The sequence below is a fragment of the Oncorhynchus gorbuscha genome, linkage group LG22, assembly GCF_021184085.1.
Source record: "Oncorhynchus gorbuscha isolate QuinsamMale2020 ecotype Even-year linkage group LG22, OgorEven_v1.0, whole genome shotgun sequence".
Lineage (NCBI taxonomy): Eukaryota > Metazoa > Chordata > Actinopteri > Salmoniformes > Salmonidae > Oncorhynchus > Oncorhynchus gorbuscha.
Window position 1 is genome coordinate 17,953,704 of NC_060194.1, and position 26,091 is coordinate 17,979,794.

General features: G+C 45.3%; 1 protein-coding gene across 18 annotated transcripts in view; it reads left to right on the forward strand.

Moving 5' to 3' along the window:
- LOC124009715 (disco-interacting protein 2 homolog C) overlaps nt 1–26,091 on the forward strand; it is a 257,605-nt gene that overhangs the window by 199,382 nt on the left and 32,132 nt on the right. For all 18 annotated transcript variants that reach the window (XM_046321805.1, XM_046321811.1, XM_046321808.1 and 15 more), the window contains 8 exons: nt 3,528–3,638; nt 8,592–8,715; nt 9,625–9,734; nt 13,875–13,977; nt 16,610–16,674; nt 18,375–18,468; nt 18,718–18,837; nt 25,599–25,713. In XM_046321805.1, coding sequence (XP_046177761.1) covers nt 3,528–3,638; nt 8,592–8,715; nt 9,625–9,734; nt 13,875–13,977; nt 16,610–16,674; nt 18,375–18,468; nt 18,718–18,837; nt 25,599–25,713 — 842 coding nt within the window. The remainder of the gene's footprint in view (nt 1–3,527; nt 3,639–8,591; nt 8,716–9,624; nt 9,735–13,874; nt 13,978–16,609; nt 16,675–18,374; nt 18,469–18,717; nt 18,838–25,598; nt 25,714–26,091) is intronic.

The following is a 26,091-nucleotide window of genomic DNA, read 5'->3' on the forward strand; positions in this document are numbered from 1 at the left end:
ACTATTCTCTGTGTGACTATTCTCTGTGCTACTGACTGTTCTCTGTGCTACTGACTGTTCTCTGTGCTACTGACTGTTCTCTGTGTTACTGTTCTCTGTGTTACTGTTCTCTGTGTTACTGTTCTCTGTGCTACTGTTCTCTGTGCTACTGACTGTTCTCTGTGCTACTGCTCTCTGTGTTACTGCTCTCTGTGTTACTGTTCTCTGTGCTACTGTTCTCTGTGCTACTGTTCTCTGTGCTACTGACTGTTCTCTGTGCTACTGACTGTTCTCTGTGCTTACTGTTCTCTGTGTTACTGTTCTCTGTGTTACTGTTCTCTGTGTTACTGTTCTCTGTGTTACTGCTCTCTGTGCTACTGACTGCTCTCTGTGCTACTGACTGTTCTCTGTGCTACTGACTGTTCTCTGTGCTACTGACTGTTCTCTGTGTTACTGTTCTCTGTGCTACTGCTCTCTGTGCTACTGCTCTCTGTGCTACTGCTCTCTGTGTTACTGCTCTCTGTGTTACTGCTCTCTGTGCTACTGACTGTTCTATGTGCTACTGACTGTTCTCTGTGCTACTGACTGTTCTCTGTGCTACTGACTGTTCTCTGTCCTACTGTTCTCTGTGTTACTGTTCTCTGTGTTACTGTTCTCTGTGTTACTGTTCTCTGTGCTACTGACTGTTCTCTGTGCTACTGACTGTTCTCTGTGCTACTGACTGTTCTCTGTGTTACTGTTCTCTGTGTTACTGTTCTCTGTGTTACTGTTCTCTGTGCTACTGTTCTCTGTGCTACTGCTCTCTGTGTTACTGCTCTCTGTGTTACTGTTCTCTGTGTTACTGTTCCCTGTGCTACTGTTCCCTGTGCTACTGTTCCCTGTGCTACTGTTCCCTGTGTGCTACTGTTCTCTGTGTGCTACTGCTTTCTGTGTGCTACTGCTTTCTGTGTGCTACTGCTTTCTGTGTGCTACTGCTCTCTGTTTGACTGCTCTCTGTGCTACTGCTGCAATCCTTTCTTCTCAAATGAAAGTGATTTACCACTTAAGGTATCCATTTACACAACATGTCACCAGCTTTGAATTACAAGTAAGGATTGTAATGAAGAACCATACTGCCCCACTCTTTTTTTCCTGCTATTTGATATACCGGTACTTGCACATTACTAAAAGGCAACCGTTACCTATTGTCCGCGTCCCAAAATGGCAGTGGTGCACTATATAGGGTGCCATTTGGGACGCACAGTATAGGGAATAGGGACGCCACCATTGACTCAATTCTCCTCAGCATCCATCCTATTTTGAGGATGTTGCTTTGTTTCTTTCATCTAGGCTTGTTCCCCTTCTTTTGCTGGGTAGGAAACTGAGTCAATGTTTGCATCCCAAGTGGCACCCCAGTTCCTTTTAAGTGCCCTACTGTAGACCAGAGCCCATAAAAGGAATAGGATTCCATTTGGGACGCAAGCAAGCTGGTGCTATGAGTGTGTTTCCTCATTAACTAGAGAGGAACGGTTATTTACTGTACAGAAAGTTTATTCTCTCACCCCCTCCCTGTAAATTATAAAGTAGCATTGATTATACTTTTCATAAAAAAATAGTTTATTGAAGCCCATAAGTCCCACTAGAGCTGCTTGGAGGTTTAGCAGAATGGGATGAGTCACAGCTGACAACACAGAAATGGAAGAAAACCTGCATTTTGCAGGGTGACATTGAAAAGCTCTGAAAAAAAGATTTAACAGCACCCAGAAATGATTTACTCTCCTTATGCGCATAAGGCCATAGGGCTCCAGTCAAAAGTAGTGCTCTGTGTAGGGAATATGGTTTGAGGCATTTGAGACTCAGATAATGTAGAGGACATGCAGTAAGGTAATGCTGTGTTCCATCCAGACAGGTGCACTCTGTTTCACCCCCCAGATGCTGTCTAATCAGAGCTACAGTATTTTATGGCTCTCTGTCCAACATGGGAGCCATTAACAGCACTTAGTGTTAAGTTTACTGTTATCACACACACACACACACACACACACACACACACACACACACACACACACACACACACACACACACACACACACACACACACACACACACACACACACACACACACACACACACACACACACACACACACACACACACACACACACACACACACACACACACACACACACACACACACACACTGTTATCACCCCTGCTCCCAGGCCAGAATGCAACCTGGTGCACATCTGATCCAACATGCACTAGCACCAGATAAGCGTTCCAATGACGCCACTATCCACTGTCTCCAGACAGAAATCTATTGAACAAGATATTTGTTTTTTATTTATGTATTTTTAGTCAAGCCTTATTTTACCAGGCAGGTCAACTAAGGACAAATTGTTATTTAGAATGATGGCATGACTTCCTGGATCTAGGAAGTTGCTCTCTTTTTGTGTTGAAGCATTGTGATTCTGTGATGTGATCTATCCATCAGTGAGCTGTGCTGTCCTGCTCTCCTCCTGTGTTGGGGCCTGCTGGAGAGGAGAGAGCTGCATTAGGCAGATGAAAGTGTCTAGGGGAGATAGCGTTGGCTTTTATCAGAGAGGGAGAGAATTTCTTCTCACTTTTGTTTGTTTATTTCACTCGCTTTGGCAATGTAGACATATGTTTCCCATGCCAATAAAGCCCCTTTTGAATTTGAGAGGGAGAGAGCAAGAGCCCAGATGCTCGGTGAGAGTTCACAATTCCACTGTTCTGATAAGGCTGCCTGCCTCATTGCTGAAGCTCAATCAGCCCCTTTTGCAGACAACGACAGCGTCCCAAATGGCACCCTATTCCCTTTATAGTGCACTGCTTTTGACCAGAGCCCTATGTAGGAAATAGGGTGCCATTTGGGATAGAATCTAATGTTGTTGAGGAGAAAAGAGGCCCCCCTGTGTGAACACGGTTTAGACATCGCTGATCATCTGTCACTGGGTGGAAAACTCCCTCAACAGACTGACTGACTCCGGGCTCATGGGATGATAACGTTAGCAGCATGCTTTCATATATTGCTTGGCACGTAGTCATATTTTAGGAGATGTTGAGTTTGGGCTCTATTTGGGGGGTTGTTGTCATGACAACACTGACCTAAGACTTAGTCATGCTCTCCTCAGTTTACAGTAAGCGGTGAGATTTCAGACATATAGATTTTCTGCGGCAACTTAACCAATGGAGGCACATTTACAGATCTTAGATTATCAGAGCGTATCAAGTGTTTCTATTCAAATATCCTTTTTTTGAAGTTGGAAAACTTACCATTTGTTGTTTTCATATCTTAGGATGTCATATTTTGGAGATCGTCTCTATTTGGGGCTTTCCGACATCACAACACTGGCCTAAACCATTATCTGTTCAGTTATCAGAGCTTATGAGTTATTTTCCACTTTTTCCAAAAATCAGAATACGTCTACAGGTTTATCTATTGGTAATCAACCATTTATATAAGGGTGGGTTAGTCCCCCTTGCCCATTACTATTATATAATTACCATTTCACTCTGTCTAACCTTTGTGATTTATCTGTCCACAGGTGGCTCTGGTCTTTCCCAACAACGACCCGGCTGCCTTCATGGTTGCCTTTTATGGCTGCCTCCTGGCGGAGGTTGTCCCTGTGCCAATCGAAGTGCCACTTACGAGAAAAGTAAGGACACACACACACACACACACACTGTACGTGTCCTCCTGGGTCATTGAGGCCAGCAGCATGAAAGGAAAGACAGGTGGAGTTCCCCTTTTTAGTGCGACATTTGTGTCCCAAATGGCTCCCTATGATGTAGTGCACTTCTTTCTACCAGGGCCCATGCAGCTCTGGTGAAAAGTAGTGCACTGTATAGAGAATAGGCTGCCATTTGGGACATATAACAGGAGGAAAAGTGAATGAGAGGTGAAGCAATGTTAGCATTTGGACCAAAGAGGTCGGGCAGTCATAGGACTCATTCTCTTCATAAGTGTTGACAGTAGGGTGTCAACTGTCATGATGTAACAAAGAGAAAAGAGCAGAGGTACTGTAGCCTTGTAAACTTGGCCCTTCGCTGTCAGTGCTACGTGTGTAGCTACACAATATAGACAAAAGTATATGGACACCCCTTCAAATTTGTGCATTCGGCTATTTCAGCCACACCAGTTGCCGACAGTTGTTTAATATCAAGCACACCGCCATGCAATCTCCATAGACAAACATTGGCAGTAGAATGGCCTTGCTGAAGAGCTCAGTGATTTTCAACGTGGCACCGTCATAGGATGCCACCTTTCCAACAAGTCAGTTCGTCAAATTTCTGCCCTACTAGATCTTCCCCGGTCAACTGTAAGTGCTGTTATTGTGAAGTGGAAACGTCTAGGTTCAACAACGGCTCAGCCGCGAAGTGGTAGACCACACAAGCTCACAGAACGGGGACCGCCGTGTGCTGAAGCTCATAGTGCATAAAAATCACCTGTCCTTGGTTGTAACACTCACTACAGAGTTCCAAACTGCCTCTGGAAGCAATGTCAGCACAAAACAATGCCACGTGCACAAAGCGAGGTCCATACAGAGCTGGTTTGTCAAGGTTGTTGTGGAAGAACTTGACTGGTCTGCACAGAGCCCTGACCTCAACCCCATCGAACACCATTGGGGTTGATCCGAGGACCTTCTTAAAGGTGGGTGATCGGGCCGGCAGTTGCCGATCCATGTACTAAGGAGATCAGTCCGGTCCTTTTGTCTGGTGAAGTCAAAGTTGGTCATCAAAAAGAAAGCAGGACCATAGCCCTCTTCATATAATTAATTAAAATGCCTTTATTTGTATGGCGTGTTCCTTGGAGACCAAGTTTTGTCAGGGAGTACAAAGATACAATAATACGATGTCCTCTTCTAAACAGCATTTCCCGAATAAACCAGAATTTGAAGAGGAAGTGGTTACAGAATTCATTGTACACCATCTAGTAAGCACTACTTAACATATCTACAGTATTTCACTTTAATATGTAATCAAAAATGCATCTCAAGGCTAGAAGCATCAGAGCCCATAGAAAGGTAGTTCTAACCTTGAATATGACAGGGCAAAGTGCTCAGAATAGGAGAGCCATCTGTTTTATAGTTCACTAGATCACAGCAAACCACAACAGTCTAAACCTAGCTGAGGGCAACAGAGCAATAGTAGAGTTGGTGGTCAGTGGACAATAGCTGTTGCCTAGCAGTGTGTAGAACCAGGAGAATAGAGGGATTGTTTTGCGAGTGAACAGGTCTGTCTTGTAAAAGAGGTTTTATTCTCATTGAGATAAAGTATGTACATTTAAGTTTAAATCAAAATACAAGAGTGTAGTCTCCTGGATGTAGGGGGTATGTTATTCTCTTATGAGGCTGCTCACGTCCTAGCGGGACCAGATCTGGCTCTGTAGTTCAGTCAGAGGATCAAAGCTTTTCATCGTGGCCATAGAGAGGTCTGGGGGTCTGCGGGAGGTGGAGGACATCCAGGGAGAGAGCAGTCAGTGGCCTGTTGATGTGTGCTACGCTACAGTGCAAGAGCACAGAGTTTGTCCCAAATGCCAACGTATTCTCTATAGTGCGCCTTTTTTGACCAGGTCCCATGGGGCCAGTCAGACAGAGGAACATGCAGGGGAAAGTGATTTGGGAGCGTTTGGTTCCGTTTGGTTCCAAATTCCAAATGCTCACCCTATTCCCTATGTATTACTTTTGACCGGGGCCCATAGGAATCGGGTGTGTTTTGGATGCATACAGGTTTTTATTCAGAAATGAAATTCTGACTGGGACTAAAGAGATGTAACCGCTGTGTGCTCAGAGGGAGTAACTTGGCTTATTAACACTTGTGTGACTAAAGTCCTGTCCAGGGGGTGTACTCGTACGCCAAAGCTGCCTCACGCTACAGAAACAGGGACAGGCTTGAGCCCTTATGGGCCATTCTGGCTCGGAAAGGCTTACTTTCCTTGCTTACAGTTGTCATGGTGTAATATCTCTGGGGAGTGCCGTAGAGAAACCAGACGGCCATTATGGCTCCTCAGCATCTGGATCCAATTGGCATTATTAAACAAGAGTTTGTAGTTTCACTCTCTGTGGGGGAACCTCGCTGATAGTGTACTCGTATACTGTAGTCATCACACTCAAGCTGGGATCGATCATTCAGCTGTTCCTCAAACCATTTTATTATGTTATGCTACAATAATAATGGAAAATGTGGCAAGCAATTCATTTCTGCGATTTACAGGAACATTTGTAATGGGAGCGTGGGTTGAACACTGAAGGGCTCATTCTTCTTGATATTACAGTATGTAGGGAACGGAGAAAGCTCTGATATTGGTGACATATTAGCTTGTAGCTCCAACGGGTCGGTCTGGACCATCGAGTTTGAGGTGACCTCTTCAAAATGACTTCAGACGTCTGATGTAAAGCTTGTCGTCTTCGTGCGAGTCATCATTCGATGGTGGTTTAGTTTGTAGCACAAACGCTTCGGGTTTTACAGACGATTCCGTGGCGATTTTCTTGTCGGCATCCTCATGTGTAGAAAAAGACCGTTGGGCCTCCCGAGTTCATTCCCGGGCTGTGTCCCATAGGGCGGCGCACAATTGTCCCAGTGTCGTCCGGGTTAGGGGAGTTAGGTTTACCCGGTGGGCCTGTACTTGGCTCATCGCGCCCTAGCGACTCCTTGTGGCGGGCCGGGTGCCTGCAGGCTGACCCCGGTCGCCAGTTGAACGGTGTTTCCCCTGACACATTGGTGCTGCTGGCTTCTGGGTGGGCAGGTGTTGAGGAGTGTGATTTGGCGGGTCATGTTTCGGAGGACTCATGACCGGAGGACTCATGACCTTCGCCTCTCCCGAGCCTGTTGGGGAGTTGCAGCGACGAGATGAGATCGAAAAAGGGGGTAAAATACAAAAGATCCTGCTATTACAAGCCCTATGTTATAGAATAGGCGCAAGCTTTATATGAATAGAAATTGAGCTGCAGCCAGGACAAGAAACGGTATGTCTCTAGCATGAATACGAGGAACTATTCAAAATGACATCACCGTGTGACGCTGGGGAGTGTTTTCCCCCCTACCACCTCTCATACCTCTCTGCCTTTTCACCCATCTTGCTTACTCACACATCACTCTTCTTTCTTTCTGCTCTTTCTCTCCCTCTTGTTTCTCTCCCTCTGTTTCTCTCCCACTGCTTTCTGTCTGTTGTCTCTTTCTATCTCCTTGTCTGTCTCTCTTCATCCCAGCTCAATTAACTATTTCGCTGTTTATCTGATGCAGCCAGTCCAGAAGAGGCAGGCAGAGAGGCAGGCAGGCAGGCAGGCAGAGAGGCAGGCAGGCAGGAGGCAGGCAGGCAGAGAGGCAGTCAGGCAGGCAGAGAGGCAGTCAGGCAGGCAGAGAGGCAGGCAGGCAGGCAGAGGCAGGCAGGCAGGCAGAGAGGCAGGCAGGCAGGCAGAGAGGCAGGCAGGCAGGCAGAGAGGCAGGCAGAGAGGCAGGCAGGCAGGCAGAGAGGCAGGCAGGCAGGCAGAGAGGCAGAGAGGCAGGCAGGCAGAGAGGCAGGCAGGCAGGCAGGCAGAGAGGCAGGCAGGCAGGAAGAGAGGCAGGCAGGCAGGCAGAGAGGCAGGCAGGCAGGAAGAGAGGCAGGAAGAGAGGCAGGAAGAGAGGCAGGAAGAGAGGCAGGAAGAGAGGCAGGAAGAGAGGCAGGCAGGCAGGCAGGCAGGCAGGAAAAGAGGCAGGCAGGCAGGCAGGCAGGCAGGAAGAGAGGCAGGCAGGCAGGCAGGAAGAGAGGCAGGCAGGCAGGCAGGAAGAGAGGCAGGCAGGCAGGCAGGAAGAGAGGCAGGCAGGCAGGCAGGAAGAGAGGCAGGCAGGCAGGCAGGAAGAGAGGCAGGCAGGCAAGAAGAGAGGCAGGCAGGCGGGCGGGAAGAAAGAGGCAGGCAGGCGGGTGGGAAGAAAGAGGCAGGCAGGCGGGCAGGAAGAAAGAGGCAGGCAGGCGGGCGGGAAGAAGTAGGCAGGCGGGCGGGAAGAGGCAGGCAGGCGGGCGGGAAGAGGCAGGCAGGCGGGCGGGAAGAGGCAGGCAGGCGGGTGGGAAGAGGCAGGCAGGCAGGCGGGACGAGAGGCAGGGCTGTGAGCCCAGTTTATCAGAGAGACCGAGAGAGCAGCTGTGATGGAGAGGCTGAGACCGTGGCTGTATACTGTAGTGTAGGAATAGGAAACCCCCTAGCTGCACAGCAGAACAGGCTGTGATGTCAGAGCTGCAGGGCCTGCTTCTATTAGTGTTGCTATCTACTCCATATGAGCCTGTGTGGGTTTATTCCTCCACCCACACAATGTCTGAGAGCGAGACAGAGAGAGCAGGCTTCACATGACCATGCAGTATGTGAACAGTGGGATAATATAACTGTTTTTCTAACCTAAATATACACTCTTGATAGTCGTAAAACACCAGAGCAAAGACGGGGGGTTTCACAGTATTCCTGATGTTTGTACAGTACTATATTTAGCATTATGATAATTCATGGATTTATGAATACACTGAACATAAACACATGCTCCATGTACAATATGGAAGAAAAGTAATGATTAGTCCTTTGCCTCTCTCCTCTTCTGTCTCTCTCTCGCGCTTTCTCTCTCCTCTCCTCCCTCTCCAGGATGCAGGGAGCCAGCAGATAGGCTTTCTGCTGGGGAGCTGTGGGGTGACGGTTGCCTTGACGAGCGACGCCTGCCATAAAGGCCTTCCTAAGAGTCCCACGGGGGAAATTCCACAGTTCAAAGGTAAGTGACCGTGTCAATGTGTGTAGCACATCACCGCATGATGTGTCCCTGTCATATGCTGTCATACGTGAGATGGTCTGACGGGTTTTCATGAGATGCTACAGCCATGGTAGCATATGGTTGTCTGTTCACCATCACAGCCCCATTGACTTCAATGGGGAATACTGAATTATAGCAGAATGAGGTTCTGTAGTGCCAGCATGGATTGAAATTAAACACTGATATCGAACCGGTTTTGAGTTTCACCCGGGCTCCAGTGATTTTACTGCTCCCCTCTGAAACAAATGGAGAGACTTATTGGAATGGAAGGACAGGCAGGCAGGCAGGCAGCAGAGTAATGGGATTGAATAAGAGGGGAGGTTTGCTGTAGTAGACAGAAGATCCTGCATATAGAATGGCCCACTGCGTGGAGAACAGAGCAGTCAGACTGGGAGAGAGATGGATGAGGAGAGAGAGGAATATAGGGTAGTGAGATGAGAAGGAAGGCTGGAGGGAGCAGAGAGAGCGAGAACGAGAGGGCTCAGTGTGATTAATGCCTTGTGCCTGCTCTTCAGTAATGGCTGTATAAATAGCAACATGACGCCAGACAGTGGATTTAAAGCTATAGATTGAGAACCTGAGTCAGGGCTGAGTAGAGGGCTGGCTGTGGAATCCCCATAGTACTGGGGCCAGACCCATCCTGCATCCCAAATGGCACCCTATGGGCCCTGGTCGAAAGTAGTGCCCCCTGTAGGGAATAGGGTGTCATTTGGAACGCAGTCCCAGCCTCATTAGGGATGAGTGGTCATTGATCGCATCAGGGTAATCACGTTAAATGGCAGATTCTGACAGGCTCTCTAATGCCTCGACTTCCTTTACGGTTGTCTTTACTTTTCTCTTGAATTATTCTGTCTCTCTCTCCCCATCCAGGCTGGCCAAAGCTGCTGTGGTTTGTGACTGAATCCAAGCACTTATCCAAACCCCCCAGAGACTGGTTCCCACATATCAAGGATGCGAATAACGAGACAGCCTATATTGAGGTGACCCACAGCTTTATGTCTTTTGAGGGCTTGTGCCTTGTGCAATAATATAAATGTATTTCAAGATGTTCCAAACTTGTGCCAGGTCATGTCAGAAGACTTAATAGGTCAAGTTCACCACCACAATAATATTTGTATTTGTGCCTTTTACTCCCATTGATTGAGACCGCAATATTCTCCTGGGTCTGTTCAATACGTGTCTCACTCTTGACAGTCAGAGAAGGATCGGATAGACTGCGGTCTCCATTGATTTGATGAATCATTCATGATGAAGACTTCAGGGTGTTGCTGTTATGACTTCAACTCCAGCTACAGTAGATCTCCCTCAACGTCCAACAGATCCTAGTCAACATCAATTCCTGCTACGCTATGCTGTGTGCACAGCTCTCATAGGGAAATCTAGACCACCTGCAAATGGCTCTTGTTTGGTGTGATCATTTCAGGCCTTCTAATTGCAGATCAATATGCTTCATGGGGTTTGATTACAAGTGTCTTTCTGGGGGATTGGATATGCCGTTGCTGCTTCTGTATGAGAGACCAAGTGTGTTTCCCAAATGACACCCTGTTCCCTATGTCGTGCACTATTTTTGACCAGGTTCCTGGTCAAAAGTAGTGTACTATAAATGGAATGGGGTGCTATTTGGGAGGTGACCTAAGACCAGTCAATCCAGTAATCTAATGTGATTTGTCTTAATTAACTCTTTTTTTTATGCAGCGAGGAGGTAATTCAACCAGATATTTATGCTCATTGTGAAGTGATTGAAATGATCGTAATGAAATAAGAGGGAAGAAAATGATTGGAAACGTCGTCAGGTCAGACGGCAGAGAGAGGTTGTGTCCCAACTGACACCCTATTCCCCATGTAGTGCACTACTTTTGACCAGGTTCCGTAAAATAGGGTGCTGTGTGGAACAGGTCCATTTTGTTTGTTCCAGTGGAGACAGAATCCAAAATGGCGGTAGTGAATAGTGACCTTTTTCTGTTGTACTTTTGGCTCATGCATGGTACTTTCCTACTCAGTCTGCACATTTTCTAGTACGCTCTTCATTCAGCAATGGCTTAGAAGAAATCGCCTTGTCACATCTACAAAGGAAAATAACTCCAGAAATATTTTGCTGTAGTCCTAATCTTTTTGACAAATGGTTGTTTTCATAGTCGTGCATCGCTAGCTAGACATATGGCTGAGCAGATATCTGGACGTGCTATGCATCACTCCTCTCAACGTGGTACTACCTCAGATAGTCTGTGAGATATATAGAGCATGATAGATTCTGTTTTAATGACTTAGCCTAATGACGGACTAACTTTTCATATTTTTGTTCCATCTCCCTGTCTCTTAGTGCAGATAAAAATCAATGGTGTGATCCATCGAAATGTTGAGAGCTGTTCTCCCCATTTTAGTTTGGTTGAGATCAAATATACGATGAAGAATGAATGTCTGAGTTTCGGCCTGCGTTCCAAATGGCACCCCATTCCCTATTTTTTATTTTTTTTGCACTACTTTTGACTAAGGCCCATCAGCCCTCAGACAGACATGAGAACGGTCTCAGTACTCAGTCAGGGGAGAATACGGACAGTAGTCTGTATAGTGTTTATGTTGTGTGGTCTTCTCCCATTGATCCAGGTTAGCGCTGACTGGAGAAGACTGGCCCGAGACCGCATCCAGGCTTTATTAGAGGAAAGATTGTCGTTGCCCTTCCTAGATCCACTACTATGTGTCTACTATAGGACTGGGATAGGTTGGGTCTTAAAGACGGGACGTTACCGCACCATTTGTTATAGACAGAATGACTTTCTCAGGATAAAAATAGCACTTACTGTACACCTGGATGTGTGTAAAAAGTAGTGAAAACAAATGAGGACATCATATGCCAAGTACATTATGGATATTGTCAATACTAGTGACTGATAATGAATCAGATATTTAACAGTAGTCTTTGTCAGCTTACAATCCGTGTGGGTTGTCTGTACAGTAAGAAGCGGGTACCATCCAACAACATGATTGTACAGGAGGTGGATATGATGGGCTGTGTTGATGTGTTGCTGATTTGTGATTGTGACAGTAATGTGATACACCACATCCTGACTCCTTCTCTCTCTCTCTCTCTCTCTCTCTCTCTCTCTCTCTCTCTCTCTCTCTCTCTCTCTCTCTCTCTCTCTCTCTCTCTCCTCTCTTCTCTTTCTCTCTCTCCTCTCTCTCTCATTCTCTCTCCTCTCATTCTCTTTCTCTCTCTCCTCTCATTCTCTCTCTCTTTCTGTCTCTCTTCTCCTCTATTTCTGTCTCTCTTCTCCTCTCATTCTGTCTCTCTTTCTGTCTCTCTCCTCTCATTCTCTTTCTATCTCTCCTCTCATTCTCTCTCCTCTCATTCTCTCTCTCTCATTCTCTCTCATTCTCTCTCCTCTCATTCTCTTTCTCTCTCTCCTCTCATTCTCTTTCTCTCTCTCCTCTCATTCTCTCTCTCATTCTCTCTCCTCTCATTCTCTTTCTCTCTCTCTCTCATTCTCTCTCTCTCTCATTCTCTCTCCTCTCATTCTCTCATTCTCTCTCTCTCTCTCTCTCTCTTCTCTCTCTCTCTCTCTCTCTCTCTCATTCTCTCTCTCATTCTCTCTCCTCTCATTCTCTCTCTCTCATTCTCTCTCCTCTCATTCTCTTTCTCTCTCTCCTCTCATTCTCTTTCTCTCTCTCCTCTCATTCTCTCTCTCATTCTCTCTCCTCTCATTCTCTTTCTCTCTCTCCTCTCATTCTCTCTCTCTCCTCTCATTCTCTCTTCTCTCATTCTCCTCTCTCTCTCCTCTCATTCTCTTTCTCTCTCCTCTCATTCTCTCTCCCTCTCTCTCATTCTCTCTCTCTCATTCTCATTCTCTCTCATTCTCTTTCTCCCTCTCCTCTCATTCTCTCTCCCTCTCTCTCATTCTCTCTCCTCTCATTCTCTTTCTCTCTCTCCTCTCATTCTCTCTCATTCTCTCTCCTCTCATTCTCTTTCTCTCTCTCCTCTCATTCTCTCTCTCATTCTCTCTCCTCTCATTCTCTTTCTCTCTCTCCTCTCATTCTCTCTCCTCTCATTCTCTCTCCTCTCATTCTCTTTCTCTCTCTCCTCTCATTCTCTCTCTCTTTCTCTCTCTCCTCTCATTCTCTCTCTCATTCTCTCTCCTCTCATTCTCTCTCCTCTCATTCTCTCTCCTCTCATTCTCTTTCTCTCTCTCCTCTCATTCTCTCTCTCATTCTCTCTCTCTCCTCTCATTCTCTCTCTCTTTCTCTCTCTCCTCTCATTCTCTCTCTCATTCTCTCTCTCTCCTCTCATTCTCTCTCATTCTCTCTCTCATTCTCTCTCCTCTCATTCTCTTTCTCTCTCTCCTCTCATTCTCTTTCTCTCTCTCCTCTCATTCTCTCTCTCTCCTCTCATTCTCTCTCCTCTCATTCTCCTTCTCTCTCTCTCCTCTCATTCTCTTTCTCTCTCCTCTCATTCTCTCTCCCTCTCTCTCATTCTCTCTCTCTCATTCTCTCTCTCTCATTCTCTCTCTCTCTCTCTCTTCTCTCTCCCTCTCTCTCATTCTCTCTCTCTCATTCTCATTCTCTCATTCTCATTCTCTCATTCTCATTCTCTCTTCTCTCATTCTCATTCTCTCTCTCATTCTCTTTCTCTCTCTCCTCTCATTCTCTCTCTCTCTCTCTCTTCTCTTCTCTCTCTCTCATTCTCTCTCTCATTCTCTCTCCCTCATTCTCTCATTCTCTCTCTCATTCTCTCTCTCATTCTCATTCTCTCATTCTCATTCTCTTCTCATTCTCTCTCTTCTCTTTCTCTTCTCTCTCTCCTCTCTTTTCTCTTTCTCTTCTCATTCTCTCTCTCTCATTCTCTCTCTCTCTCTCATTCTCTCTCCTCTCATTCTCCTCCTTCTCTCTCTCTCTTCTCTCTCTCTCATTCTCTCCTCTCATTCTCCTTCTCTCTCCTCTCATTCTCTCTTCTCTCTTCTCTCTCTCTCTCTCTCTCTCTCTCTCTCTCTCTCTCTCATTCTCTCTCCTCATTCTCTTTCTCTCTCTCCTCTCATTCTCCTTCTCTCTCTCTCTCTCTCATTCTCTCTCCTCTCATTCTCTTTCTCTCTCTCCTCTCATTCTCTTTCTCTCTCTCCTCTTCACTACAGTATAAGACGTGTAAAGATGGCAGTGTGCTGGGAGTGACGGTGATGAGGATCGCTCTGCTGACTCACTGTCAGGCCCTCACCCAATCCTGTGGATACACAGAAGGTGGGTCTATGCACCCCTTTCCTATAAGACATTCTACAGAAGTCACAATACTTAGACTCTCGAAGTATCCTATTTTTCAATTCTCCATCCTACGGGAGACATGCATTAAAGATAATTCTTCATTACAATTGGCTTCTCTTTCTCCTTTTATCTCTCCCTCTTTCGCTTGTCTGGGCATTGTGCTTTTCACAGTCATTGTTCTAAACCCCATATCTCACAGTAATCTTGTATTGTGTACATCTAATGTGTCATGTTTCATGGTTACTGTTTGATGCCACTGTTGGATTAAACTCTCTTGTTCTCTGTGTTATGTCTCTCTCTCGCTGTCTCTGTTTCTCTCGCTGTCTCTCTCTCACTCTCCCTGTCTCTCTTGCTCTCCCTGTCTCTCTCTTGCTCTCGCTGTCTCTCTCGCTCTCGCTGTCTCTGTTTCTCTCGCTGTCTCTCTCTCACTCTCCCTGTCTCTCTCTCGCTGTCTCTGTCTCTGTTTCTCTCGCTGTCTCTCTCTCACTCTCCCTGTCTCTCTCTCACTCTCCCTGTCTCTGTTTCTCTCGCTGTCTCTCTCTCACTCTCCCTGTCTCTGTTTCTCTCGCTGTCTCTCTCTCGCTCTCGCTGTCTCTGTTTCTCTCGCTGTCTCTCTCTCTCTCCCTGTCTCTCTCTCGCTGTCTCTGTCTCTGTTTCTCTTGCTGTCTCTCTCTCACTCTCCATGTCTCTCTCTCGCTCTCGCTGTCTCTGTTTCTCTCGCTGTCTCTCTCTCACTCTCCCTGTCTCTGTTTCTCTCGCTGTCTCTCTCTCACTCTCCCTGTCTCTCTCTTGCTCTCCCTGTCTCTCTTGTTCTCTGTGTTATGTCTCTCTCTCGCTCTCGCTGTCTCTGTTTCTCTCGCTGTCTCTCTCTCACTCTCCCTGTCTCTCTCTCGCTGTCTCTGTCTCTGTTTCTCTCGCTGTCTCTCTCTCACTCTCCCTGTCTCTCTCTCGCTGTCTCTGTCTCTGTTTCTCTCGCTGTCTCTCTCTCACTCTCCCTGTCTCTCTCTTGCTCTCCCTGTCTCTCTTGTTCTCTGTGTTATGTCTCGCTCTCGCTGTCTCTGTTTCTCTCGCTGTCTCTCTCTCACTCTCCCTGTCTCTCTCTCGCTGTCTCTGTCTCTGTTTCTCTCGCTGTCTCTCTCTCACTCTCCCTGTCTCTCTCTCACTCTCCCTGTCTCTCTCTTGCTCTCCCTGTCTCTCTTGTTCTCTGTGTTATGTCTCTCTCTCTCGCTGTCTCTGTTTCTCTCGCTGTCTCTCTCTCTCTCTCCCTGTCTCTCTCTTGCTCTCCCTGTCTCTCTTGCTCTCCCTTTGTCTCTCTCTCGCTCTCCCTGTCTCTGTTTCTCTCGCTGTCTCTGTTTCTCTCGCTGTCTCTGTTTCTCTCGCTGTCTCTGTTTCTCTCGCTGTCTCTGTTTCTCTCGCTGTCTCTGTTTCTCTCGCTGTCTCTGTTTCTCTCGCTGTCTCTGTTTCTCTCGCTGTCTCTCTCTCTCGCTGTCTCTGTTTCTCTCGCTGTCTTGCTCTCGCTGTCTCTGTTTCTCTCCCTGTCTCTCTCTCTCTCTCTCTCGCTCTGTCTCTCTCCTGACTCTCGCTCTGTCTCTCTCCTGACTCTCGCTCTGCCTCTCTCGCTCTGTCTCTCTCCTGACTCTCGCTCTGTCTCTCTCCTGACTCTCGCTCTGTCTCTCTCCTGACTCTCGCTCTGTCTCTCTCCTGACTCTCGCTCTGTCTCTCTCCTGACTCTCGCTCTGTCTCTCTCCTGACTCTCGCTCTGTCTCTCTCCTGACTCTCGCTCTGTCTCTCTCCTGACTCTCGCTCTGCCTCTCTCTCTCTCTCTCGCTCTGCCTCTCTCTCTCTCGCTCTGCCTCTCTCTCTCTCTCTCTCTCTCTCTCTCTCTCTCTCTCTCTCGCTCTGCCTCTCTCTCTCTCGCTCTGCCTCTCTCTGTTTCGCTCTGCCTCTCGCTCTGTCTCTCTCTGTTTCGCTCTGCCTCTCGCTCTGTCTCTCTCTTGCTCTGCCTCGGTCTCTCTCTTGCTCTGCCTCTCGGTCTCTCTCTCTTCCGGTCTCTCTCTCTTCCTGTTTCTCTCTCTCTTCCTGTTTCTCTCTCTCTTCCTGTTTCTCTCTCTCTTCCTGTCTCTCTCTCTCTTCCTGGTCTCTCTCTCTCTCTTCCTGGTCTCTCTCTCTCTCTTCCTGGTCTCTCTCTCTCTCTTCCTGGTCTCTCTCTCTCTCTTCCTGGTCTCTCTCTCTCTCTTCCTGGTCTCTCTCTCTTCCTGGTCTCTTCCTGGTCTGGTCCTCTCTTCCTGGTCTCTCCCTCTCTCTCTTCCTGGTCTCTCTCTCTCTCTTCCTGGTCTCTCTCTCTCTCTTCCTGGTCTCTCTCTCTCTCTTCCTGGTCTCTCTCTTCCTGGTCTCTCTCCTGGTCTCCCTCTCTCTCTTCCTGGTCTCCCTCTCTCTCTTCCTGGTCTCCCTCTCTCTCTTCCTGGTCTCCCTCTCTCTCTTCCTGGTCTCTCTCTTCCTGGTCTCTCTCTCTCTCTCTTCCTGGTCTCTCTCTCTCTCTCTTCCTGGTCTCTCTCTCTCTCTCTCTCCCTCTCTCTCCCTGTCTCTCTCTCTCTCCCTGTCTCTCCTGCAGCTGAGACCATAGTGAATGTATTAGACTTTAAGAAGGACGTGGGGCTGTGGCATGGCATTCTCACTGTGAGGACCAACCAGCTGGGCTTTCAATGGGTTTCACACAGACACACACACACACACATATACACACACACACACACATACACACACACACCTCTGCCCGGGGCTTAGAGGACTCGTTAAAGATCATTATATTCTTACTATGTTTTCTCTGAACACTGTCTTGGAATGGGAATTATATTATCAGAGGCTTTTTACCACTGTTGCTAAATTAGTTCTCCCAAATCCAATTAAAAGGAATAGTGAATATATTCTAATGTGTGGCCACAGGGAGTTTTGTCTCCATTGTGTTAGTCCAATACTAAGGTTGAGCCCCAGATGGGACTCTGCTTCCTATAGAGTGCTCTACTTTTGACGAGGGTCCATCGGGCTCTGGTCAAAAGTTATGTACTACAAAGGGAATAGGGTGCCATTTGAGACGCATACAGTAATTCATCAGTTTTAACCAACCAGATCTCAGATCAGTTTTCTCATTAGCCTAGAAAAAGCCTGATCATTACCAGTCTTGATTGAGTCTAAAGTCCCGCACAGATGGTACAATTTTAGCTGTCTCTTTTTCCTTCCGGGACAGAAATGTCCACGTCATGGGCAAATTCTTTGGTCGTAAACGATTGTCGGAGGTCTTGCCTCGTTCAGTGTGACAGGGTCTAGGTCTGCCAATGAAATGCCACTACGAGCGGTCGTAGGCTCAAGTTCTGGCAGTGTCAGAAGTGTTGAGCCTTCATCTTGTAGTGTGGCTGGTGTTACGAGCCAATCCCGGTAACTGACCAATAGGAACACGGCCGGCATCGAGTAACACAATGACACTATTGTGAATAGGCAGATTACTATAATAGTTATATTTAAACGTTTACATGCGTCTGCAAGAAGAACGATTTCCCTAATAATCTTGTTTACATGACACATCTGAAATCAGGCTACCTGATGGGATTTAGATAAATGAAGAAAATCACCGATCAAAATGTACGTTCTACCATTTTTGGGAAGCACATTTGATTCTGAGTTCAGACAAATTAAGTTTTTATGTGAAAACCTATTTCAAAGATGCACGTTTTTTTAACATAAACATAGGAGTGTTGCGCTGCTGGTGCTGGCACCTGCTCAGGTCAAATACACAGCTTCAGCTGACGTAGCCTACAGGGTGTCGGCTGACGTAGCCTACAGGGTGTCGGCTGACGTAGCCTACAGGGTGTCGGCTGACGTAGCCTACAGGGTGTCGGCTGACGTAGCCTGCAGGCTGTCGGCTGACGTAGCCTACAGGCTGTCGGCTGACGTAGCCTACAGGGTGTCGGCTGACGTAGCCTACAGGGTGTCGGCTGACGTAGCCTACAGGCTGTGTCGGCTGGCTGTCGGCTGACGTAGCCAGGGTGTCGGCTGACGTAGCCTACAGGGTGTCGGCCTACAGGGTGTCGGCTGACGTAGCCTACAGGGTGTCGGCTGCCTACAGGGTGTCGGCTGACGTAGCCTCGCAAGCCAATCGCAGAATGTTACGACAGAACTGAATGAAATCGTACAATCCGGCCAGGCTGATGACAAGATTTGAAACGGGTAACACCGCACAGTGTGACATTTAAATAATCGTAGACGGAATCCAAAGTAGAGTGTGGGAAGGCTTTAAGTCTTAACATCTTAATGGTGGTTCTGATTTGAATCTTGACTTGCGTATCATCACGGCTCGGAGTAACCTGTGTCTCCTGTTGCAGAGTGTGATGAACATGATGCATGTTATCAGTATACCCTACTCACTGATGAAGGTCAACCCACTGTCCTGGATCCAGAAAGTGTGCCAATACAAAGGTCTGGACTCACCACCTCTCTATTCACATGACTTCTGTTAATAACTGCATCTCTATTTGACATCGGATGCTGTGCACCTTCTAGTCGACTATGTGTTCTTCATTTATTTGTATAATACGTATGATTTGATATGCAGTTCAAACTGTGTTGTGACTGTTGGCATTTTGACTTCACATATTTTGAATATTTTGGCTGTGATCCCCATGTGAACTGTCCCTAATCCTCGCTGTGGTCTGATTCCTCCCCCAGCGAAGGTGGCGTGTGTGAAGTCCCGAGACATGCACTGGGCCTTGGTGGCACACAGGGACCAGAGGGACATCAACCTGAGCTCACTACGCATGCTGGTGGTGGCCGATGGAGCCAACCCCTGTAAGACCACACTACCGTTGTACTGTATCACGTCTCTCTATCAATTCAAAGGCCTTTATTGGCATGGGAAACATACGTTTACCTAATAGATATGGGAGTTGATCAGGATTGGATTTTTATTCAATTTTTTTGTGGGCCTGTGTAATCTGAGGAAAATGTGTCTCTAATATGGTCATACGTTTGGCAGGAGGTTAGGAAGTACAGCTTGGTTTCCATCTCATTTTGTGGGTAGTGGGCACTCAGCCTGTCTTCTTCAGAGCCAGGTCTGCCTATGGCGGCCTCTCTTGATAGCAAGGACAGTCTGTACATAGTCATAGCTTTTCTTGATTTTGGGTCACGGTAGTCAGGTATTCTGCTACTGTGTATTCTCTGTTTAGGACCAAATAACTTTCCAGTTTGCTCAGTTTTGTTGATTCTTTCCAATGTGTCAAGTAATGATCTTTTTGTTTCCTCATGATTTGGTTGGGTCTAATTGTGTTGCTGTCCGGGGGCTTTGTGGGGTGTGTTTTTGAACGGAATCCCAGTATCAGCTGACTGAGGGGACTCTTCTCCAGGTTCATCTCTCTGTAGGTGAGGGCATTGTTATGGAAGGTTTGAGAATCACTTCCTTTTAGGTGGTTGTAGAATTTAATTGCTATTTCTGGATTTTTATAATTAGTGGAAATTGTCCTTATTCTACTAGACATGCCTTATTTGGTGTTGTACATTGTATACAGAGGATGGTTTTGCAGAATTCTGCATGCAGTCTCTCAATTTGGTGTTTGTTATATTTAGTGAATTGTTGGTTGGTGAGCGAACCCCAGACCTCCCAACCAAAAAGAGGAATGGGTTTTATAAGTATTTTTTGACAGATCCTAATTGGGATGTCAAATTTCATGTTTCTTTTGATGGCGTAGAAGTCCCTTCTTGCCTTGTCTCTCAGATTGTTCACATCTTTGTGGAAGTTACCTCTGGGCCCAAGTCTGACACAATCTCTGCAAAATATCTAGGTGCTGCTCTATGCCCTCCTTGGTTGGGGACAGAAGCACCAGATCCTATGGAAACAGTAAACATTTGACTTCAGAGTCAATTAGGTTGAGGCCGGGTGCTTCAGACTGTTCTAGAGTCCTTGACAATTCGTTGATATAAATGTTGAAGAGGGTGGGGCTCAAGCTGCATCCCTGTCTCACCCCCCTGAGGAAAGAAATAAATAAAAATAGCCATTTTTAACTACACACATGTTATTTGTGTGCATGGATTTTATAATGTATGTTTTCCCTCCAACATTGCATTTCATCAATTTGTATAGCGGACCCTCGTGCCAAATTGAGTCAAGCTTTTTTTTAAACAACAAAGCATGAGAAGACCTTGCTTTGGTTTTGTTTGTTTGTTAATAAGAGTGTTTATGGTGAATACATGCTCTGTCGAACGCTCATTTGGTAGAAAGCCAATTTGACATTTTTCTCAGGACATGAAGAAATATAGAAGTCTGCTGTTAATGATAATGCAGAGGTTGCTGTTGACACATATCCCACTGTAGTTATTGGGGTCAAATGCGTCTCCACTTTTGTGGATTAGGGTGATCAGTCCTTGGTTCTAAGTATTGGGGAAGATGCCAGAGCTGAAAATGATGATGATGATGATGATGATGATGATAAAGAGTTTATATCCAATTGGAATTTGTGGTCTGTATATTTTTTTAAATTTATTATACCATCAACACCACTGGCCTTTTTTTGGGTTGAAGGGTCTGAGTTTTGTCCTGTAGTTCATTCAATGTAATTGGAGAATCCAGTGGGTTCTGGTAGTCTTTAATAGCTGACTCTAAGATTTGTAATGAATCATCTGTTTTTTTCTGTTTGTTTTATAGGACCAAACAGATCAGAGAAGTGGTTTATCCTCTCTAGGGTATGTGGGACGCTAGCGTCCCATCTGGCCAACATCCAGTGAGGTTGCAGAGCGCCAAATTCAATTACAGAAATGCTTATTATAAAAATTCAGAAAACCAAACATATTTTACATAGGGTTGAAGATTAACTTCTTGTTAATCTTATAAATGTTATAAAATCCTTTTCGGCGAAAACATACCTAGCCCAGAACATAGCCCAGTTGACAAATTATTACAAACAGTAACCAGCCAAGCAGAAGCGTTACAAAACTCAGAAATAGAGATAAAATGAATCCCTTACTTTTGATGATCTTCATATGGTGGCAATCAGAAGACATTCATTTACTCAATAAATGTTCCTTTTGTTCGATGAAGTTCGATGTCTCTTTATATCCAAAAACGTTGCACGTTTTCTTAAGTAATCCACAGGCTCCAGCTCAGTCAAAACAATCAGACAAAAATCCAAATTGTATCCGTAAAGTTCATAGAAACATGTCAAACGATGTTTATATTCAATCCTCAGGTTGTTTTTTTAGCCTAAATGATCTATAATATTTAAACCGGACAATAACGTCATCAATATAAAAGGTAAACAAGAAATGCACATGCGCCTGAAAAAACTCTGTGTCACGTTAGGGTCCACTCGTTCAGACTGGTCTTACTCCCTCATTTATAAGATAACAAGCCTGATTCAAAATCTAAATACTGTTGACATCTAGTGGAAAGCATAGGAACTGCAAATGGAGTCCTAAGTCAATTGATACTGTAATGGCATTGAATAGAAAACTACAAAACCAAAAATAAACTACTTCCTGAATTGATTTTTCTCAGGTTTTCACCTGCTAAATCAGTTCTGTTATACTCACAGACACTATTTTAACAGTTTTGGAAACGTTAGTATTTTCTATCCAAATCTACCAGTTATATGCATATCATATCTTCTGGGCCCGAGTAGCAGGCTGTTTAATTTGGGCATGCTTTTCATCCAAAATTCCGAATGCTGCACCCTACCCTAGAGAGGTTATCCATACATCTCCATTTTGGATATATGGCTCTTCATGTTGTTTGTTTAGTCTGTTCCTATGTTCCCAGAAGTGGTTAGATTCTATGGATTTTTCAGTTATGTTGAGCTGATTTCTGATGTGCTGTTCTTTCTTTTTATGTAGTGCTTTTCTGTTTTGTTTTAGTATTTAACCATAGTGAAGGTATAGGCTCAGGTTTTCTGTTTTGTTTTAGTATTTAACCATAGTGAAGGTATAGGCTCAGGTTTTCTGTTTTGTTTTAGTATTTAACCATAGTGAAGGTATAGGCTCAGGTTTTCTGTTTTGTTTTAGTATTTAACCATAGTGAAGGTATAGGCTCAGGTTTTCTGTTTTGTTTTAGTATTTAACCATAGTGAAGGTATAGGCTCAGGTTTTCTGTTTTGTTTTAGTATTTAACCATAGTGAAGGTATAGGCTCAGGTTTTCTGTTTTGTTTTAGTATTTAACCATAGTGAAGGTATAGGCTCAGGTTTTCTGGGTCTGTGTTTTTGGTTGGATTGGTTCCTCAATTTCTTTCTTAGGTTTTCTTTGTCATTGTGGTAAAAAAAGAAATAAGGTTTTCATTCCACTGTTCCGACCAGCAAAATAAATGTCTGAACCGGTTCAAAAAACCCTAAAAGTAAGTTTATATCGTTCCTTTCGGTTCTTTTTTTTAACCATTTATATACTCAAGTTTTTTTTTTTTTTTTTAGCTCATTAACTAACTTCACCAATCAGTGCAGATAGAGCAGGCAAGCTAGTTGTTTACATGCGTGATGGACAGACAAGTCTAGCCTATGGCGCAAGATGCAACTGACATTTTGCAGGTGGGGAAGAGGGCGAGAGAGGTTGGAGGAGGAGGAGGAGGCTTGAAGCACTGAGCATCTTATGACATGCATTATCTGAATTAGGTCCACAGAATTATACATAGAAGGAGCGGTTTCTATAAAGGAACTTTGAATGTCCTTTGAGCTAGCTAGCTAACAATCTTGTGTGTGCAGAGCAGGGCCAGAATTAAAAACACGTCTTGCCTTTTTGTAGTTAATAAATCCAACGTGAAACGTGATAACTAGGCCTATGGTGTCCTTAACTAGCATTGAAAAAGTGAATCCATTCTTCTGTTGCTAATTTAAAATCTCTCGCTGTCTTATTATGGTGGTAGAATTTGGGGTGAGCTGCTGTTACTTTTCAAGGGATATATTCTGTGTTGGACTGTGATGTGCCTTTCATAGACTCGTGGTATGTCTGTACCCTAACACAAGGCCACTGTGTTCCATAACTGTTGCTTGTATAAAATAACTATTGTGTAAACAATATGATTGCATTATCACCTCCCACTATATAATGAACATGTTGGAGTTCACGCTTGGAGTTCTTCCCTGTGAAATGTATTACATATGTTTCTATTATACAATTAAATAGTCTCTGCCTTAATCTCTGGATAAAATTGTCCACAACAATCTCAATCAAGCTTGTAATGTCAGTACTGTAGCCTATTTTTTCCAAGGGGGGATGGGCAGGTAGCCTAAACATGCACATGTAAAGATTTTCTGCTTGCAGGCAATCACTGGAATAATTTTCTGAGTGACAGAGTGAGAACTTTGCATTGGCGTTTTGTTGTGGGACTAGATAAAAAATGCCTGGAACTTAAAATAACATTGTTAACCGGTTCCCATGCTTCTTTAAAGAACGGTTCTGTTCCGGAACAGTATGGATCATCAGTTTTCTGTTCTGTTCCAGCGCCTGCTGTTTAGGCGTTCTACTGCCAAGTTTACACCTTCACAACTGCAGTGAAATTTGTTGTTGGCTAATTGTTTACTTTCCATCCATCTGTAGCATTGCTTAATAGTATGCCATTTGTCTGGCTTTGATGTCTCATGATTGAGTATTGCTTTGTTGAAGAAGACCAGGGTGCTACCCTTCCCCAGATCTGTGCCTCGACAGAATCCTGTCTCGGAGCTCTACGGACAATTCCTTTGACCTCATGGCTTGATTTTTTTGCTCTGACATGCACTGTCAACTGTGGGACCTTTAAAGACAGGTGTGTGCCTTTCCAAATCATGTCCGATGAATTGAATTTACCACAGGCGGACTCCAAACAAGTTGTAGGAACAGCCGAATCCACTCATTTGAAGGGGTGTCTACATACTTTCTCTCACAAACTCATTTTCAAATCAGGAGAACCCACATGGGGTCGCGACCCCTAGTGAAGTACGCTATGATTTTGCTGTGATCTGAGGGGTTGTCAGTGGGCTGACTGAATGCTCTGAGAGACTGTGTTGGGGTTGGTGATAGTCGTCTACAGTACTGCTGCCAAGAGATGAGCTGTAGGTGTACCTACCGTAGGAGTCCCCTCGAAGCCTACCATTGATTATGTACAGACCCAGACGAGTACATGTTCCTGAGTCTGGAAATGATTGATCTCCCCCTCTAGGATGGAGAAGCTGTCTAAATTAAAGTATGGTGATTTTAGTGGGGGGGATACAGGTACCACACAGGATGGAAATGTTCTCTGTTGAGATTACTTTTTATTTATTTCCAAATGAGCTTGTTTTTATTAGTTGAATAGTGGGTTAGGTCTGCTTTATACCACATTAGCATACTCCCTGGGTCTCTTCCCTGTTTCACACCTGGTAGTTTGGTGGATGGGACTACCAGCTCTCTGTAACCTAAAGGGCAACCAGTGGGTCCATCTCCTCTATACCATGTTTCTTTATAGGACGACAATGTCTATATTTCTTTGGTGAAATGTCCTCACTCACTCACACCACAGAAACATCACTGCTCAGAGTTGTCTATTCACACCAGGCCATGAACTTTGAGAACACCATTGTGTTGTGCATGAGTCACGGCACCTGTTGACAGCAGGTCAGAGTAGAAGCCTAGAGTTCCTCCATCCAGTAGGTCTAACTTGTACTAGACACCACCCAGGACAGTCTTCTATGAATCCAATAACTTGTTCCATACAGATCCTATAATTCACTAGTGGACATTGGCATCCTAGCAACATGACAAAACACAATCTGTGGTCAATGAAACTTTAATTTTAGATATGGTCAAATATTGTAGAAAACTATAGGATCTCTAATACTTTGTACTGTAACCTATTCTGTGGCAGCCTATATTCATGCTGCGGGTCTCATAGAATGTCTCTGTCATCTAGGCTAAGTCATCTTATAACTTTAGGGAAATGCATTTAATGGCCTAGTGAAGTATACTGTAGCCAATATATAATTGACCAAGCAGCGGTCATGGAACAACTACAGTAAGTTACCACTGGTGCTGTAAAAACATACTACCACAGCTACGTTACTATAGCTAGTGGGACCTATGGCGACAATAACGATTGAGTGATGTGGTTCACTTCCAATGCTAGCCTTTATAAATGTGACTCTAGAGAATATCATTGAAAGGAACAAATGAGTGAGAATGGTTTAGAGGCAGTGAGATCTGGTAACGGAGGGCAGTAGAATCCGGTTACATCATTTGATGATTAACGGTATGCTTGCTGAGCTCCGCCTGACAGGGTTATGGTGTGGGGCAGACAAGCAGTGCAAGCTGGGAGAAAATCAACTGCCACAGCAACTAACCTGCTGTAACGGTTATCCACAGAATCAAACAATGCTGACATCTTAGATTGGCGTTTTCCTCCCTTTGCCCAGGAGCCAAATCTATTGCTTCCAACCTACTCAAAAACAGCACTTGCCAACTTGAATGGGAATTAGGTAGTCTTTCAACACGTTTGCATGTAGTATCACTAGGATGTCTGATTTTGTTCTTCAACATTGACTGTTAAAGGTACACCTCTCTCTTGTCCATCTTCCTCTCTCTTATCCCTCGTTGTCTTTTGCGCTCTCGCTTCCTCTCTCTCAGGGTCCGTCTCGTCGTGTGATGCGTTCCTCAATGTCTTCCAGAGTAAGGGGCTGAAGCCGGAGGTTATCTGTCCCTGTGCCAGCTCCCCAGAGGCCCTCACTGTAGCCATCAGGAGGTACACACAAACACTCATTACTATGAACTTTTATACAAAACTCTTAAGTTTACTGTCCTGTGGGTTATGGCAGTTATAGCTGCCATCCGTCTATTGTAGCTCAACTTCAAATAGCCCCTGCTTACAGTAATGAGGGCAAGTTTAATTAAATCTCAAATTACAGGAAAAAAAAGTTAACTCCCTGCACTTGATTATGACACTGTAAAAAGCTTACTGTGTGCACCACATGCATCACTTATAAATTACATCTTGACATTAAGGATACTGTGGCAATTACGTCATTTCATTTCCAGGACACAGCTTCAAACTCGCAAATCTAATCAACGGCCTGCCAATAAAACCCAATTCCCATTTCTACCCTGTTGCCCACACACACAC